The sequence below is a fragment of the Bos javanicus genome, chromosome 22 (assembly GCF_032452875.1).
Source record: "Bos javanicus breed banteng chromosome 22, ARS-OSU_banteng_1.0, whole genome shotgun sequence".
In the NCBI taxonomy this organism is placed as follows: Eukaryota; Metazoa; Chordata; class Mammalia; order Artiodactyla; family Bovidae; genus Bos; species Bos javanicus.
In genome coordinates this window covers 44,017,126-44,032,386 of record NC_083889.1, presented here as the reverse complement: position 1 = coordinate 44,032,386, position 15,261 = coordinate 44,017,126, and the positions used below count along the sequence as shown (strand labels likewise).

Here is a 15,261-nt window from a genome sequence, read left to right as displayed (position 1 = left end):
ACCATGCACTTTGCACAAGTGAGGTAGGCATCCCCACCGGCTCAAGGCTGGGCATTATCATCCTGCCACTAGATTCCAGTTCCCTCAGCTGAGGGGCCAGGTATGCATGCATGGACTCCAAAGGGTTATAGGCACAGTAAGAGCAGCTCCAGACAGCATCCTGTGGGGGGCTCCCTGGGGAAGCAGGCCCTTCTACCAGAGCCTGTGTTGAGCTAGAATGGAGAGAATACTATGCCGCATGAACTCCTGGGTCAATACATGTGGCTTTAAAGATATTGGCAAGGTGGGGAGCGGTGAACTCTACAAATCTACAGGTCCACAGACACTCATCCAACACACTTGGGACCCAATGTGTTTCAGTATCTACACGTTTTCAGTTTAGAAAGGCGAGCTAATGCACATACTGTATGTTACATAACATGGTACCAGGCAGCTCACCATAATTTCTTATCAGTATTTCTGTAGCTCACACACCTGAACAGTCCCATTACCTGGGAGGCTACCAATGTAGTTTTGTTACTTCCCATAACGTTCGACTGACAAAACTGCAGCAAAATTAGCAAAAAGCTTCTCCTGGATTCTGGAATCCTAGAGCAAGGCTGTGGCCTGCATCAGGAACCCAACCCACCGAACCACCAGCTTCCCGCTCCCCGCGCCTCACCCAGGCCTGAGGAGGACGACACGCTCTCCGTCAGCGAAGACGTCTCCGTCTGATCCGCGGAGAGCCCTTCCATCAGGGGCAGGGACAGCTCAGACGAGGGCACAGACGAGTCATAGATGCCCGAGTCCCGCGGCATGTCCGAGGGCCCAGCAGCTTTCCCCGCATGCAGCAGGGGCCGCAGAACGGCACTGGCGCCTGCAACAACGGGTCCAGCCTCCACGTCTTCGTCAGGCCCGAACTGCGGGCCCTCAGAGTGCGAGTCAGCAGGTGTCCCAGGGCCCGCCGACTCGGCCTTGAGGCTGAATTCATTCTCGGGCCCTGGCTTGCAGAGGACTTCGTTTAAAACCAAGCCCGAGTCAAACTTCTCCAAGACTGGCTCTCGGTAGCGGAGAGGAGGCGGATGCAAAGGAGAGAACTGCTTCTCAAACCAGTCAGGCTCCTCATCGATAAACTGGTGCATGTTGCAAATGGCGACGTACAGGGAGCGGCCCGACTTGCTCCGGAAGTAGTTCCTTCGGCTAACCCGTCCCGGCTGCAGCCCGGGCTCTGGCAGACTGCGGTCCTGGGAGTGCAGGTGGGAGCAGAGCTGGGGCAGATGGTCCATGAGTTTGTACTTGGTGCTCAGGTCCAGGACGCCGGGAACGTCTCCTTCACAGGAATAATCGAAGTAGACGGCGATGAACTTGCTGAGCGCCGTGGATGAGCTCTGTTTGGCCTGGTGGAGCTTCTCGGCGATGGCAGACACCGCCACCAGGAAAAGCTCCCCTTTCCCCGAGCCTCGGCCGCCTCCTTTGTGCTTGTAGTTCTTCTTGTCCACGAAGTATTTCATGCCTTTGGAACACACCACGATAATGAACTGGGACTCGTGGATCTTCTGGATGACCCATTCTCTCTGCCGTTCCCTGCAGAGGCTGAAGTCTTCCCACAAGTCCAGAGCCACCTGGAAAGAGAACAGGTAACCTCACTCACCTGTACAGCTTGGAGAGTCGAGTGACAAGATGGGCAATGTTACAAGAAGGGCTCATCGTCTGCCCCAAATCTCTGCTATGTGCAGGCTCCAGGCCGCCCAACTCCAAGAAACAGCTAACATTCCATGGGTGACCGACCATCAAGCACCAGGCCCTCTGCATCATGTCCTCATTTTCGCATACTGTGGGCTCATTACCATTCCCACCCTACAAGTGAAGACAGAAGTTCAGAGTATCTGACAACCTGCCTAAGTCACACATCACATGTGAGGCCTCCAGTGGACTTAGAGTGTGATGGTGAGCATGGAAAACAGAGGAAATGAGGGAGGCTCTATCTAATGAGTGAGGCCACCTGGATGGGGGTAGATCCTGAAGAGAGAACTGGAAGGTGGTAATAGAAGGGTGTGGGTGAGGGATCTCAAAGTAGGCTTGGAAATGGAGTTCATGTCTGGATGCCAGAGTACTGCACACAGCCCACTCATGCTGCCAGCTGACTCAACAACAGATAGTATGAGTGACAAAGAGGGCCTCCCTGGCCACTCTCGCAACCCTGAGGTCAGCCCTGCTGTTTACCAGGTGATTGGTACATGGAGAGAAGGGTGAGGAGCTGCAGTAACACCGCCATCTGGTTCACTCACTCATAGAGACTGCCATCTCTCACCATGACTTCTCAGCAATCAACAGGACCACAGCCCTACCAGGCCTTTAACCCAAGGGGAGGTCTGGGAGGGAGTTGGGAGTGGAGCACTGACAAAGTAAGACCACAGGACATGTGTGGCCCCTCAGAGGGCTTCACTTTCTCAGACCATCTTCATCTGATTCTGCTGCAAAGTCTTTTGGCAATTTCATTTGTAGTTCAGAAATTAATTCCCAATGCCTATGCCCAACTGTGGCAGCCACAGTCTCTTATGGAGGAAAGGGTTCTGAAATGACTTTGACTTCCTTTTTTGCTCTAAGGTATTACCAAACGGAAGAAAATCCCCAATATCTACCTACTTGCTGAAAATAATCCTGAATTGTCTTCAGTTCAGTTCAATCACTCAGTCGTGTCCGACTCTGTGACCCCGTGAATCGCAGCACGCCAGGCCTCCCTGTCCATCACCAACTCCCGGAGTTCACTCAGACTCACGTCCACTGAGTCGGTGATGCCATCCAGCCATCTCATCCTCTGTCGTCCCCTTTTCCTCCTGCCCCCAATCCCTCCCAGTATCAAAGTCTTTTCCAATGAGTCAACTCTTCGCATGAGGTGGCCAAAGTACTGGAGTTTCAGCTTTAGCATCATTCCTTCCAAAGAACACTCAGGGCTGATCTCCTTTAGAATGGACTGGTTGGATCTCCTTGCAGTCCAAGGGACTCTCAAGAGTCTTCTCCAACAGCACAGTTCAACAGCATCAATTCTTCAGCACTAAGCTTTCTTCACAGTCCAACTCTCACATCCATAGATGACCACTGGAAAAACCATAGCCTTGACTAGACAGACCTTTGTTGGCAAAGTAATGTCTCTGCTTTTCAATATGCTATCTAGGTTGGTCATAACTTTCCTTCCAAGGAGTAAGCGTCTTTTCATTTCATGGCTGCAGTCACCATTTGCAGTGATTTTGGAGCCCCCAAAAATAAAGTCTGACACTGTTTTATTTCCCATGAAGTGATGGCACCAGATGCCATGATCTTCGTTTTCTGAATGTTGAGCTTTAAGCCAACTTTTTCACTCTCCTCTTCCACTTTCATCAAGAGGCTTTTTAGTTCCTCTTCACTTTCTGACATAAGGGTGGTATCATCTGCATATCTGAGGTTATGGATATTTCTCCCGGCAATCTTGATTCCAGCTTGTGCTTCTTCTTCCAGCCCAGTGTTTCTCATGATGTACTCTGCATATAAGTTAAATAAGCAGGGTGACAGTATACAGCATTGATGTACTCCTTTTCCTATTTGGAACCAGTCTGTTGTTCCATGTCCAGTTCTAACTGCTGCTTCCTGACCTGCATATAGGTTCTCAAGAGGCAGGTCAGGTGGTCCGGTATTCCCATCTCTTTCAGAATTTTCCACAGTTCGTTGTGATCCACACAGTCAAAGGCTTTGGCATAGTCAATAAAGCAGAAATAGATGTTTTTCTGGAACTCTCTTGCTTTCTCCATGATCCAGCGGATGTTGGCAATTTGGTCTCTGGTTCCTCTGCCTTTTCTAAAACCAGCTTGAACATCTGGAAGTTCACGGTTCACATATTGCTGAAGGCTGGCTTGGAGAATTTTGAGCATTACTTTACTAGCATGTGAGATGAGTGCAATTGTGTGATAGTTTGAGCATTCTTTGGCATTGCCTTTCTTTGGGATTGGAATGAAAACTGACCTTTTCCAGTCCTGTGGCCACTGCTGAGTTTTCCACATTTGCTGGCATATTGAGTGCAGCACTTTCACAGCATCATCTTTCAGGATTTGAAATAGCTCCACTGGAATTCTATCACCTCCACTAGCTTTGTTCGTAGTGATGCTTTCTAAGGCCTACTTGACTTCACATTCCAGGATGTCTGGTTCTAGATGAGTGATCACACCATCGTGATTATCTGGGTCGTGAAGATCTTTTTTGTACAGTTCTTCTGTGTATTCTTGCCACCTCTTCTTAATATCTTCTGCTTCTGTTAGGTCCATACCATTTCTGTCCTTTATCGAGCCCATCTTTATATGAAATGTTCCCTTGGGATCTCTAATTTTCTTGAAGAGATCTCTAGTCTTGCCCATTCTGTTGTTTTTCTCTATTTCTTTGCATTGATCGCTGAGGAAGTCTTTCTTATCTCTCCTTGCTATTCTTTGGAAATCTGCATTCAGATGCTTATATCTTTCCTTTTCTCCTTTGCTTTTCACTTCTCTTCTTTTCACAGCTATTTGTAAGGCCTCCCCAGACAGCCATTTTGCTTTTTTGCATTTCTTTTCCATGGGGATGGTCTTGATCCCTGTCTCCTGTACAATGTCACAAACCTCAGTCCATAGTTCATCAGGCACTCTATCTATCAGATCTAGTCCCTTAAATCTATTTCTCACTTCCACTGTATAATCATAAGGGATTTGATTCAGTCATACCTGAATGCTCTAGTGGTTTTCCCTAGAAAATTGTCTTACACTTTCCTTAATTCTCGCTAACATTTTATGTTCTAAAAGCTAACTGACCAACCACTTAAAAAAATGTTCCTGCCTGACCCAGCAATTCCATTTCCAGGTATCTATCTTTGGAAAATCAACAGAAATAAGGCAAACTGGAACCAGAGATGTTTAACAATTTGAAAAAACTCAATTATGGTGAATCATTAATATGAACCAAGTGTCTACTTAAAACTTCAGTTTACATAGAACTACTAATAGTATAAAAAGTCAATGAGGGAAGAGAAAGAAAAAAATAATTCCAATCCATCCAAAATGCAAAACTGCATGTATGAGTTCATGTATGCAGAAAAAGACTGGGAGGAAATGCAGCAACTCTAACTGTGGTTCCTCTTCTCCAAGTTAAGATTACCACTCATTTTTAAATTTGTCATTCTTTTCTAGTTTCCAAATTTTCTATGACATACACCTGTATTTATGTTACACTAGCCCACCTTTCCCCAGGCTGCTCACTCACAAAGTAGAGCAAATGATGGGTTGTCTGTATTTGAAGACTGTGTGCCACTTGCTGGTCTTTCAGGCTTATCAGCCCACCTCTAGAACCTTCATACATTAGGAAACCCTGCCAGCCTTGTAAATATGCTTTACTGACACTAGGGGGCAGCCTCACCATGTGGAGAAAGTCTAAGAAACTCACTGAGCTCTCCGTTTCAAAGCACAAGTAACTTCCAAGGGTGTTATTTGTTATGTGGTGCCTCCACGGTAAGAGAATGTGCTTGTAATGGTAGAAACACAGATTCGTAGGTTCGATCCCTAGGTCAGGAAGATCCCCTGGAGAAGGAAATGACAACACACTCTGGTATTCTTGCCTGGGAAATCTCATGGACAGAGGAGCCTGGCAGTCTATGGGGTCACAGAGTTAGACACAACTTAGCGAGTAAACAACAACAAAAAACAGAATTATTGTACAGCTCTTGCATCTGTAAGAAACAGAGCGTGTTTTCCGTGAGAGCTTCAAACTTCACTCTAAAATGAATACTATGACATTATAAAAAAGTTACATGTTAATAGCTTAACTCAAAAGAATAGGCGAGAAACCAGAGTAGACCATATGAGCACTTAACATGTTGTTTTCCCTTATTAGCAAAGCTCCCCCAAAGAATTGTCTAAACCCCCTTCTTTACTTACCATTTTCTCTTTGACCCTCCAATGCCATGATGACCTCCTCCCACCACCCTCATTGCACACTGCCATCTCCTCCACCATCCATACACCCAACAAGTCTTTAAAGCTTAAAAAACTTCCTGCCAGGTGGGTGCCACTCAAGGCTTTTGAGCAGCAGTGTGTCGGGGTTAGAACTACGTGTCAGCAAACACTTAGTTTCGATGATGGCTATGACAGGCTCAAAGAAGAGTGTCACGGCTAACCCCTAGGTTGGAAGCTAAGAGTCTATTAGCACACATCCCACCCAGGATAAAAGAAGAGACTTTAGACTCCTCACCTCACAGTCACAGAAGTCCTGGAGGAAGTAGGCAAAGCACTGGACGACGTTCATGTGATTCTGGCCATCTTTACTGGAATAGCAGAGGAAGACCTTGGGCCGAGGCCGGAGCCTCTCCCTGGGGAGTGCTGTGGTGTATGTGGAGGACTCCGAACTCTCTTCATCTAAGTGTGAATATATATTTTCTAAAGGGGACAAGAAGATAAGGTTGGTGCCCATGAGCAACACTCTGACTATTCCCTACGACTCGAGATGTAATGCTGTCTTCAAGAAACAACAGTCGCCATATCACCTGGAATACTCCCAGCTCCCTAACTCTACCAGCCCCTTGGGTCACCTCAGGGAACGGGACAGCTGATTGCTCCAGTGGAGCCAAAAATGGCCAAAATTTGTTCTTCACCAGAAACTGAGCTTGGTTAAGCCAAAAACACTGCAGGGGCCACCCACTCACCTCCACCCTCCACTCTGGTCAGCAGTATCTCGAACCAGCTCTTCCAACTGAGTGAAGCTACCTGACCAATGGAAGCTTCAATAAAGAGCTGACGTTCTTTAAAACTTTCATTGAGGTTTGGGGGAGTTTTTCTGTACAACTTACAAAGGTAAAGTGCATAGATCTTAAGAGTACATCTCAGGAAATTTTTATCTAAGTATATACCTCTATAACCACCGCTCAGACTAAGGATACATTTCCAAGTGTCCCACAAGTTTCTCTCCTGTCATCGGACTTTTATAAGTGATAAAGCCCTACCTCTTCCCTTACTCACACCTTTGGACTTCTTATATGCTCTTGAATTTATCATCCTCAGTTTGAGAAGGGAAGTACACCTGTCCTTTTAGTGGCTCCTGAGGTTAAAAGTCAAGTATTTTAATTCTGGGAACTACAGCAGCCAAGGAACTGACTATAGGAGTTGTGTGGCTTCCCAGTCACCTGCCTGGAGGGACCAAGTGCTCCCAGTCTCCCTCTGTTGGCCCCAGTCCTGCCAACTTGGATTGGGGGGGCACACCACACAAATACCTTGTTGCTTCTTGCGGCACATCACCGTGAAGAGCGTCGCGAATGCCGATATGACGACCAATGGCACAGTGATGGCCACGGCTCTGATGGGCCCAGCCCACGGGGAATGCACTGGGAAGTTTCAAAGGGAAGGCTTTTAGATGTCAGCAGTGTAACAGGTTCAAAGAGAAACATTTTTTTCTTTTTAAAAATAAGCCACATAACAGGTTCCAAGACTCCCTGACCACCTTTCTCTAGTAATGATTCAGTAGTTATAAAAGGATTCACTTTAAAAGGCTGTAGAATACAATTTAACAGCTAGAATCTGCTGAGATCACTGAATACCTTTGAGTGAGAATCTGCCTAAGGAAACCTCCCCTCCCACCACTTTGCTTCTGAGGACAATTGACTACTTATTTAATCCCAGTGACACATGTAACACACTGGCTTTGATCTTCCAGGCATCAACATTAGGGTGGAAGGAAAGTCAGATTTGATGGAACATCATGTAAGAGTGAAGAGCTGAAGTATTTTCTTTTCCTAAACCATGAAGTAAGGAAAGTATCAAATACCTTGGTCCACTCTGTAGTCTAGAGGCAACATTTCAAACATACACACAAAATCTCACCTGGTTTTAAGGCATAATGCATCACTTTTCTTGTCGTATTACTGTCATCAACCAGCTGCAAAGCAGAGGATGCTGTGTTATTTTTTTTTTTAAGTGATAGCATCTCAACAGATTCCATTCATTTTTCCATCTGTGGTCAGTGGGGCAAGGGGAGGGCAGAGCTGCTGTTGCCTGTGACCATTTTCAAGCCGAGATTAGACAGTAACGGTCAGATACATCTCTGCTTTTCCAAGCAAATGAGTATACAGAGGATAGATAAATAGTAAGGCCCTACTGTATAGCACAGGGAACTACATCCAATATCCTGTGGCAAATCATAATGGAAAAGAACATAAAATAGGAAATATATATGTGTGTGCATGTATCACTGAATCACTTTGCTATACAGCAGAAATTAACACAACATTGTAAATCAACTATACTTCAATAAAACTTTTTAAAAAAACAGGAATTCCCTGGTGGTCCAGTGATTAGGACTCAGTGCTTTAACTGGCAAGGCTCTGGGTTCAGTCCCTGGTTGGGGAACTAAGATCCTGCAAGCCACATGGTACAGCAAAAAAAAAAAAAAATGTTTTTTAATAAAAATAATAGGGCTTTCTTGAGTTGTGTGTACCTCAATTATATAATCCCCAGGAGACACATTTTGAAGAAGGCAGCTGGTTATCTCTGTATTTTGCTCCTGCAAAGAAACAACACTTTAAAACTTTCTTCTCAGATAAAAGTCACCAGGACCCCTCTTTTGTTTTGGAACTGAATGAAGGAGACTTCCCACCAGTTTCAATTATGTTTTCAGAAGATGACAATTAGAAAGCAACTGTGCATATCTGAACTTCACTCTGATAAAAGGCCCAGGAGAACCTGCGACCCCTGTCAGAGACTATGCTTGGCTGGTAGTGCCCAGAGCAGCAGTTTTTTATTTGAAGACAAAGCAGCTAGTTAGAATACCTTTTACTTAATAAACGGGAAAAAATTACCCTCCCCTGTTTGTGCATATTTTATTTGCCATAATTTTGACTTGAGTAGAAGGTCAATGACAGAGGTGAGAGCAGGCAGGAAAATCAAACTCGGCACATGCATCTATAAGGGTGCTGGTTTCTGCCACCAGGACCAAAAGCCTCTCTTGGTACTCTTGTGGGTCATCGAGCAGCCTCGTGAACTTCCATGAAATACCGTCCACTCCCTCTGACTATCTCAAGTTTAAGGACTTGGTTACTGAATTTCAAGTTAACCTTGGCCTCTGTATAAATTATGAGCCACTGACATGCTAGTGACTTGGCTCCCAGATTAGCTGTGAGGCCTTAAGCAACAGGCCAGGCAACCTCCATGGGCCTCAGGTTCCACATCTCTAAAAGAAGGGTAACAGCAGCTTTGGTTTCATTGAGCTGTAAAGACTCAATGACCACAGAGCTTGCTGACCGGCACACAGTGAGCACCTGATTCAGGTCTGAAATACTTAAGAACTGACAATTACGTCACTGTTTCGGTTCCTTTGGTAAAACTTCACTGGCTACATCAGCACTGGGCCAGATAGGGTAGAGATAATTAGATAATTAGGGAGTGAGGGGTGACTCAGGATGACCCTGAGATGAACTCAGTGATAACATTCTGGAATAGCTACTTACTGCTCACAGACCACAGAGCCTCATGTTCACACTGAACCATCCAAATTCCAGAGGCTCTGGGGTCACTTTAAAACATGCAGTGGTTTCTTTATGCATACCCAGCAGCTTACCTGTTTACAGGTCTTTCGCTTGAAGGGTCCTTCATGCTTAAGCTTGTAATGAAGATAGAAGAAACGGAAGCCAAAGGTGTGGGGCGCATGGTCAAAAGACACCTGCATGTCGGAACCGTGCTGAGTGATGTTGAGGTTCCGAGGCTTCCAGACTAGGGGGAGGAAGGACCACAGTGAGTACCCTGAGGCCACCCTGACTCCACTTGGGATTGGACAAAGACAGCTCAGTCACTCTGTCACTCTGTCATGTCCAACTCTTTGCAACCAAAGGGCCTGTAGTCCGCTAGCCTCCTCTGTCCATGGGATTATCCCAGTAAGAATACTGGCGTGAGTTGGCATTTCCTCCTCAAGGGAATCTTCCCAACCCAGGGATCAAACCCACTTCTCTGATGTTTCCTGCATTGGCAGGCAGATTCTTTACTACTGTGCCACCTGGGAATACCAAGGACAGCTATACTTACAGGGTTTACAAGCCAGGTTGTCCGGCTGCAATAGCAGGTCACACGCTATTAAGAAAGACACATGTTTTTAGTTTTAGGACAGTTTGACATCTTCCTCATCTAACAATTCAATACAATATAAATATTCAGCACTGAACGTTTCTGGAAAGAATGTAAAACATAGCAACTGCATCGATTCAACAATGCTTTTCAGTATAGCCCAGTTGTATCTTGTGAAAATTTGAATTGTATAATATAAAGATATTAATGCAGTTCATTTTATGCCACTTAAGTGGAAACAATATGAAGTCACCTACATTTTAAAAGCTTGTCAGGTATTACATAGTTTCAAGGCCATGCCCAAGGGCAGCAGGACTGTGTTCATGTTTCTGTCCTATGGAGGGGCTCTGTTTTAGCTGTAGGCAGAAATAATGCCAGCCCCTACCCAACTGCAGAGTGGTTAGGCATAAGAGAACACTGGAGTGATCCTGGCAACTTTTCTTGAGGTTACTTTAACTTTTGCTGGCTCTCCAACTTAAAATCCTTTTGATGGAGTCTAAAAATGACATCCAGCCATCTACTAGGTAGCAAGCAGTACCAGTGCTGAAAACGAGGAGCTTTGAAATCGGATTTAAATGTGATTAAAGAAAAAAAACAAAACACCATGACAGAGGCCCTATATGCCATGCTGCTAACCCAGGAGGACCCTCTGGAAATTATGCTTACAATGCCAAGAAAATCAAAGGCTGCATTGAGGTCACGGTGCCCTGAAATGGTGATAAATGCACCTTCTGTCCCGCCTCACCCCCAGAGAGACTCTGATTCTGATGAAGAAAATTAAAGTAGGCTAGTTTTGATTTAGGCAAGCTTTCCATAAACACGTTCTTTGAATCCTCTATCTGGTTGTTACATGTAAGGCACTGAGAGATACTGTAAAATGCACATGGTCTTTGTCCTATGGAATCTTATTTTCATTAAGACAACGAACATCTCTGCGTAGAAAACCACTACCGTGTTAAAAGAAGAAAACAATCAGGGTAAGAACTCTGCAGAGCAGAGTAAGAACTCTAAAGCAGCAATTTGGGCTGTTGAAAGACACACCACACTGTGTGCAGTACAGGTGGAAAAGGAGAGGCAGACAGAGAGGGGAATCCTGTACAGCCAGTGCTTGGTTGCAGGGTGAGGACTCCAGAGTCGGGCTCCGTGGCATTCAAATCCCAGCCCCCCAGCAGCCCCTTCAACCTCTCTATGTGTGGCTCCACCTCTGCTAAGTGGAGATGGCAAGATTAAATCCTTTGTAGGGCTGTTATGGAGGTCAACTGAATTAATATTTGGGAAGTATGTAGAATGGAGTCTGGCACAGAGATGTTAAATAAATAAACTTCCTAGAATGAGGTGACCTCAGGGACACTACTTGATTTTCTTAACCTAATCTTGAAAAAAATGACAGGCAGCCACCCACAGAGGCCACCCTCCTGAGGACAGGTACAGAATGGAATCATTTCATGCTTACCCTTCACCTTAAGATAAACTTATACTTTCTTTTCCTCTTCTTAAGTTAAACAATTTTACTACATGGCTATATTGCAGCACCTTCAAAAAAGGTCAACTGTCATGTCTGCTCTATAACAAGCCAGGAACGGGTGTTTCTGGTTAGATGAACAGTTGTTTAGTTGCTCGATTGTATCTGACGCTTTTGTGACCCCATGGACTGAAGCCTGCCAGGTTCCTCTGTCTATGGGATTTCTCAGGCAAGAATACTAGTGTGCATTGCCATTTTCTTCTCCAGAGGATCTTCCTGGCCCAGGGGTCAAACACATGTCTCCTGCATTAGCAGGAGGATTCTTGACCACTGAGTCGCCACGGAAGCCTGGGTCAAATCTTAATTTTAAAAATTGCTTTTCTGGATGCTTTTCTCTTCTCCATGCTAGTTTCACACTAGTATTTCATGTACTCTTGAACATATCTCTGTCAAAATGTCTTTAAAAGCAGGAGAAATGTCTCCCCCTGGAAAGTAGGCAGGAAAGACCATACTCACTGCGGGTTCTGAAGAAGAAAGGGTGATAATTGCTTTCATTTTTAATGGAAGGAAAAGGGACGATCTTTACAAAGTAATCTGTTTCAAATTTCATATTCAGGAAAGGTTGAGATTCCATCCCCTAAAAGGGATCAAAAAACATGTGTGATGTCACGGAGAAATCACCCCCGCCTCTACCTACGTGCAAGAGTTCCAGTCCATCCTGATGGTCCCCCAGACACAGTTCTAGGGTTGGTGGGGGGTGTCCCAGGGCAGGAAGAAGTCAGGTTTCTTTTCCAGACTAAGTTTAGGTTTAGACCCCTAAGTGAAAAGGAATATGGACAACACTGTCTGTTTTTCCGACAGTGAAGCCGAGGCTCCAAGCTGGTGGGGAAGAGCCCACATCCTCTCCTGAGGGCACAAAGCCACCTTCCGGGATGGCTGCTCCACCTCAGCTTGTAACCTGAGAGGTGTGTCTGTCTACCACTGGGACGTGCTGGAGGGTTTCTGGCAGTGTGGAGCAGGCTCGCCCACCTGGGCAGGCGGGCTGGAGTCTGCAGCCCCTCCTCCTGCAGTTTCGCAGGCTCTCAATAGACCATTCAGTCCCCAGAACAATGGCACGTCTTCAGGGGTGTATTCCCCTGCATGCGACTTACAGCTCTTTTGAAGCTACTGTTGAGCTGCTTCGGGTCCTTTAGAATCAGTTGTTGGCACTGTCGTCCCTCTGACTTCAGCTCCTCCAGTATGACCCGAAATCCTTTTAGGAATTCGATGCCTGAGCAAAGCAGAATGCTTTTATTAATATGAAAAGAGGACCTAATTACCTTTGAACACACTTTCCTTCCTCTAAGATCACCGTCCTCTCCCCCTACACAACAGAGTAAAAGGCATTCTAAGTCAGGCAGGAATATCTGGGTTTACAGAAAGGAAAAAGGCATACCCTGCATTCCTCTCGTACAGGCCAGGTGATTTTCTGTCCCACCATTACTAATGAATAAATCTCTAATCCTGCCAGCCATTTCACGAACGTCCGTTTGCTCTACGACATTAGGGTTCAAATATTTAGACCCAAGTCACAATTGATCATAAAAATCTGCAGTGGAATATATAATTTCTATGTCATTAAACAAGGTGTATTCAGCTGACAATCATTTCCAGTGCTGACTAGGGACTTGCCCCAAACCATGTTTCAAGTACTTTCCGTTTTAGTCCTATATTTGCTGGCATGTTTCACTAAGAAACGTAGAAAATTCCCAGCAAAGTGTGTGTCTGCACCCAAGGGGGTCCTGGGCTGGAGATTAAATAGCTTAGGAGAATGCCTATGTGATTTACAAAGCCGTTCTTGCTCTAATCACGCCTGAAAGGCAGACACCCAAGAGCTGCCCAGTGTGTGCTCTTGATGCTGCCCTCAGAGGCCCCCGGGACGCCCACAGTGCCACTGAAAGGGACTGGCCCAGCCTCCTGCCACCTGAGCTTCCCCCGCTGCACGTCCAACTAGCTGCTTTCAAAAGGATTAAGCTCTGACGGCCACGAGAGCCAGTACTAGGGCTTCGTATCCCATGGAGACTGGAGAGGTCCAACTGCAGCTGGAGCAACCCGAAGCAGGCCTCAATTGGCAAGATATCGATTTCGCATTCTTTCGAAACACCAGACAAGGAGACATTTTCAACCCTTCCCCTTTCCAGGGCAAGAGTAATTACACAGGATGCAATTAAGCAGGTGGGAAAATTATCAATGGCAAAGGCCAAGGAAATCTTTTTCTCTTTCGAATAGGTTCTCCAATCCTGTAATTATTTGATGAAGAGCACATATTTATGGTGGGAAGGGCAAAGGAGTTACAATTAGAGCTTCACGACTTAAGAGGTTGGAGCACAGAGGGCACAAGTCTGGACCCTGCCGTGTTGTAGTATTTTGAGTACAAAGCTTCCTGCGGGAGTGAGGGCTGGTGGATCCACAGCCAGAGATTCACACATGCTGACCAGATCCAAGGTTTCTGACCAGCAATATTCAGTAGATCTCACAAGAATTTGTCTTTTGAAATCCTCCCATTCCTCCCCTCCAAATATTTTTGAACAAATCCTTATTATTTATACTAAGATTTAATTCATGCATTGTTGCCAGAACTGTTTAAACAAAAGCCAGGTGATTGATATGACTGTAAGACTGTACCTCTCACAATTACAGACAAATTCATCAGTTGGAGGTGGGAGTGGGTGATTCCAGTTCTTATATTTAAAAAGACTTGCCTGGAAAACCACTATTCCAAGTCTGGGAGTAAATGTAAATCTTATAGTAACTGGTTTATCAAAATATTATAACATCTCATAGTTAGATCATGTTTATAATTTTATAGGGCAGTAAAATAAAGGGACTTATTTACTCCTTGTCATTTAACTGATTGAATCCTTCTCACAACCACAAGCGGAAGGTATTGTCCCCACTTTATAGGTGAGGAAACAGAGGTGTACAGACACTAGATGACTTGCCCAGAGTCACACAGGGATGAAATGGCCCAGGTGGGATCAAACCCAGAGTGCTCTTAACGCATGTGTTTTTCTATCTCCCAGTTCAGTTCAGTTCAGTTCAGTCGCTCAGTCGTGTCTGACTCTCTGCGACCCCATGAATCGCAGCACGCCAGGCCTCCCTGTCCGTCACCAACTCCCGGAGTTCACTCAGACTCACGTCCATCGAGTCAGTGATGCCATCCAGCCATCTCATCCTCTGTCGTCCCCTTCTCCTCCTGCCCCCAATCCCTCCCAGCATCAGAGTCTTTTCCAGTGAGTCTATCTCCCAAGGAGTCTCCTTAATAGAACCTCATAGAAATTGCTAGAATCTATCCAGCCATCCCCACCCACACACTGTCATGCAGAAAAAGCTCATCTTTCTGCCCTCACGGTTCCGCATGTCAGTTCTCCTCACATCTCTTACTTTCATTCTAAAGAGGGAGCCTGCAATGTGTCAGGCCAACCCTTTAACCATTTTTAGCCTTATGTTGGAATGACCACTTCTCTTTTATCCACAGAGGATGTTTTTCCTTTTAAATGTTAAGATAATGTTATTTTTGGAAAACCTGTTGCATTCAGACCCAGTGGTATTTACACAGAGAAGTGAGTCAGGCCCACAGGTCTGATCCATTCTCCCTGTCTCTGTGCTCACCTTTTCTGAATCTGGTTCCTTTGAGATTTACCCCATTTAGATTAAGAAATTTAGACTTTATCTTACTTTTTT

At 45.5% G+C, this 15,261-nt stretch overlaps 1 protein-coding gene across 2 annotated transcripts in view; it reads right to left on the bottom strand.

The window, feature by feature from the left end:
• The window catches only part of IL17RD (interleukin 17 receptor D), a 68,578-nt gene that overhangs the window by 6,122 nt on the left and 47,195 nt on the right, over positions 1 to 15,261 (bottom strand). The window contains exons 4-13 of one of the 2 annotated variants that reach the window (XM_061396605.1): positions 12,690 to 12,808; positions 12,055 to 12,175; positions 10,038 to 10,082; positions 9,577 to 9,728; positions 8,458 to 8,523; positions 7,845 to 7,899; positions 7,238 to 7,348; positions 6,223 to 6,407; positions 1,768 to 1,836; positions 662 to 1,601 (exon numbers count right to left, since the gene is read on the bottom strand). In XM_061396605.1, coding sequence (XP_061252589.1) covers positions 662 to 1,601; positions 1,768 to 1,836; positions 6,223 to 6,407; positions 7,238 to 7,348; positions 7,845 to 7,899; positions 8,458 to 8,523; positions 9,577 to 9,728; positions 10,038 to 10,082; positions 12,055 to 12,175; positions 12,690 to 12,808 — 1,863 coding nt within the window. The remainder of the gene's footprint in view (positions 1 to 661; positions 1,602 to 1,767; positions 1,837 to 6,222; positions 6,408 to 7,237; positions 7,349 to 7,844; positions 7,900 to 8,457; positions 8,524 to 9,576; positions 9,729 to 10,037; positions 10,083 to 12,054; positions 12,176 to 12,689; positions 12,809 to 15,261) is intronic. The other variant, XM_061396606.1, reaches the window with a different exon arrangement.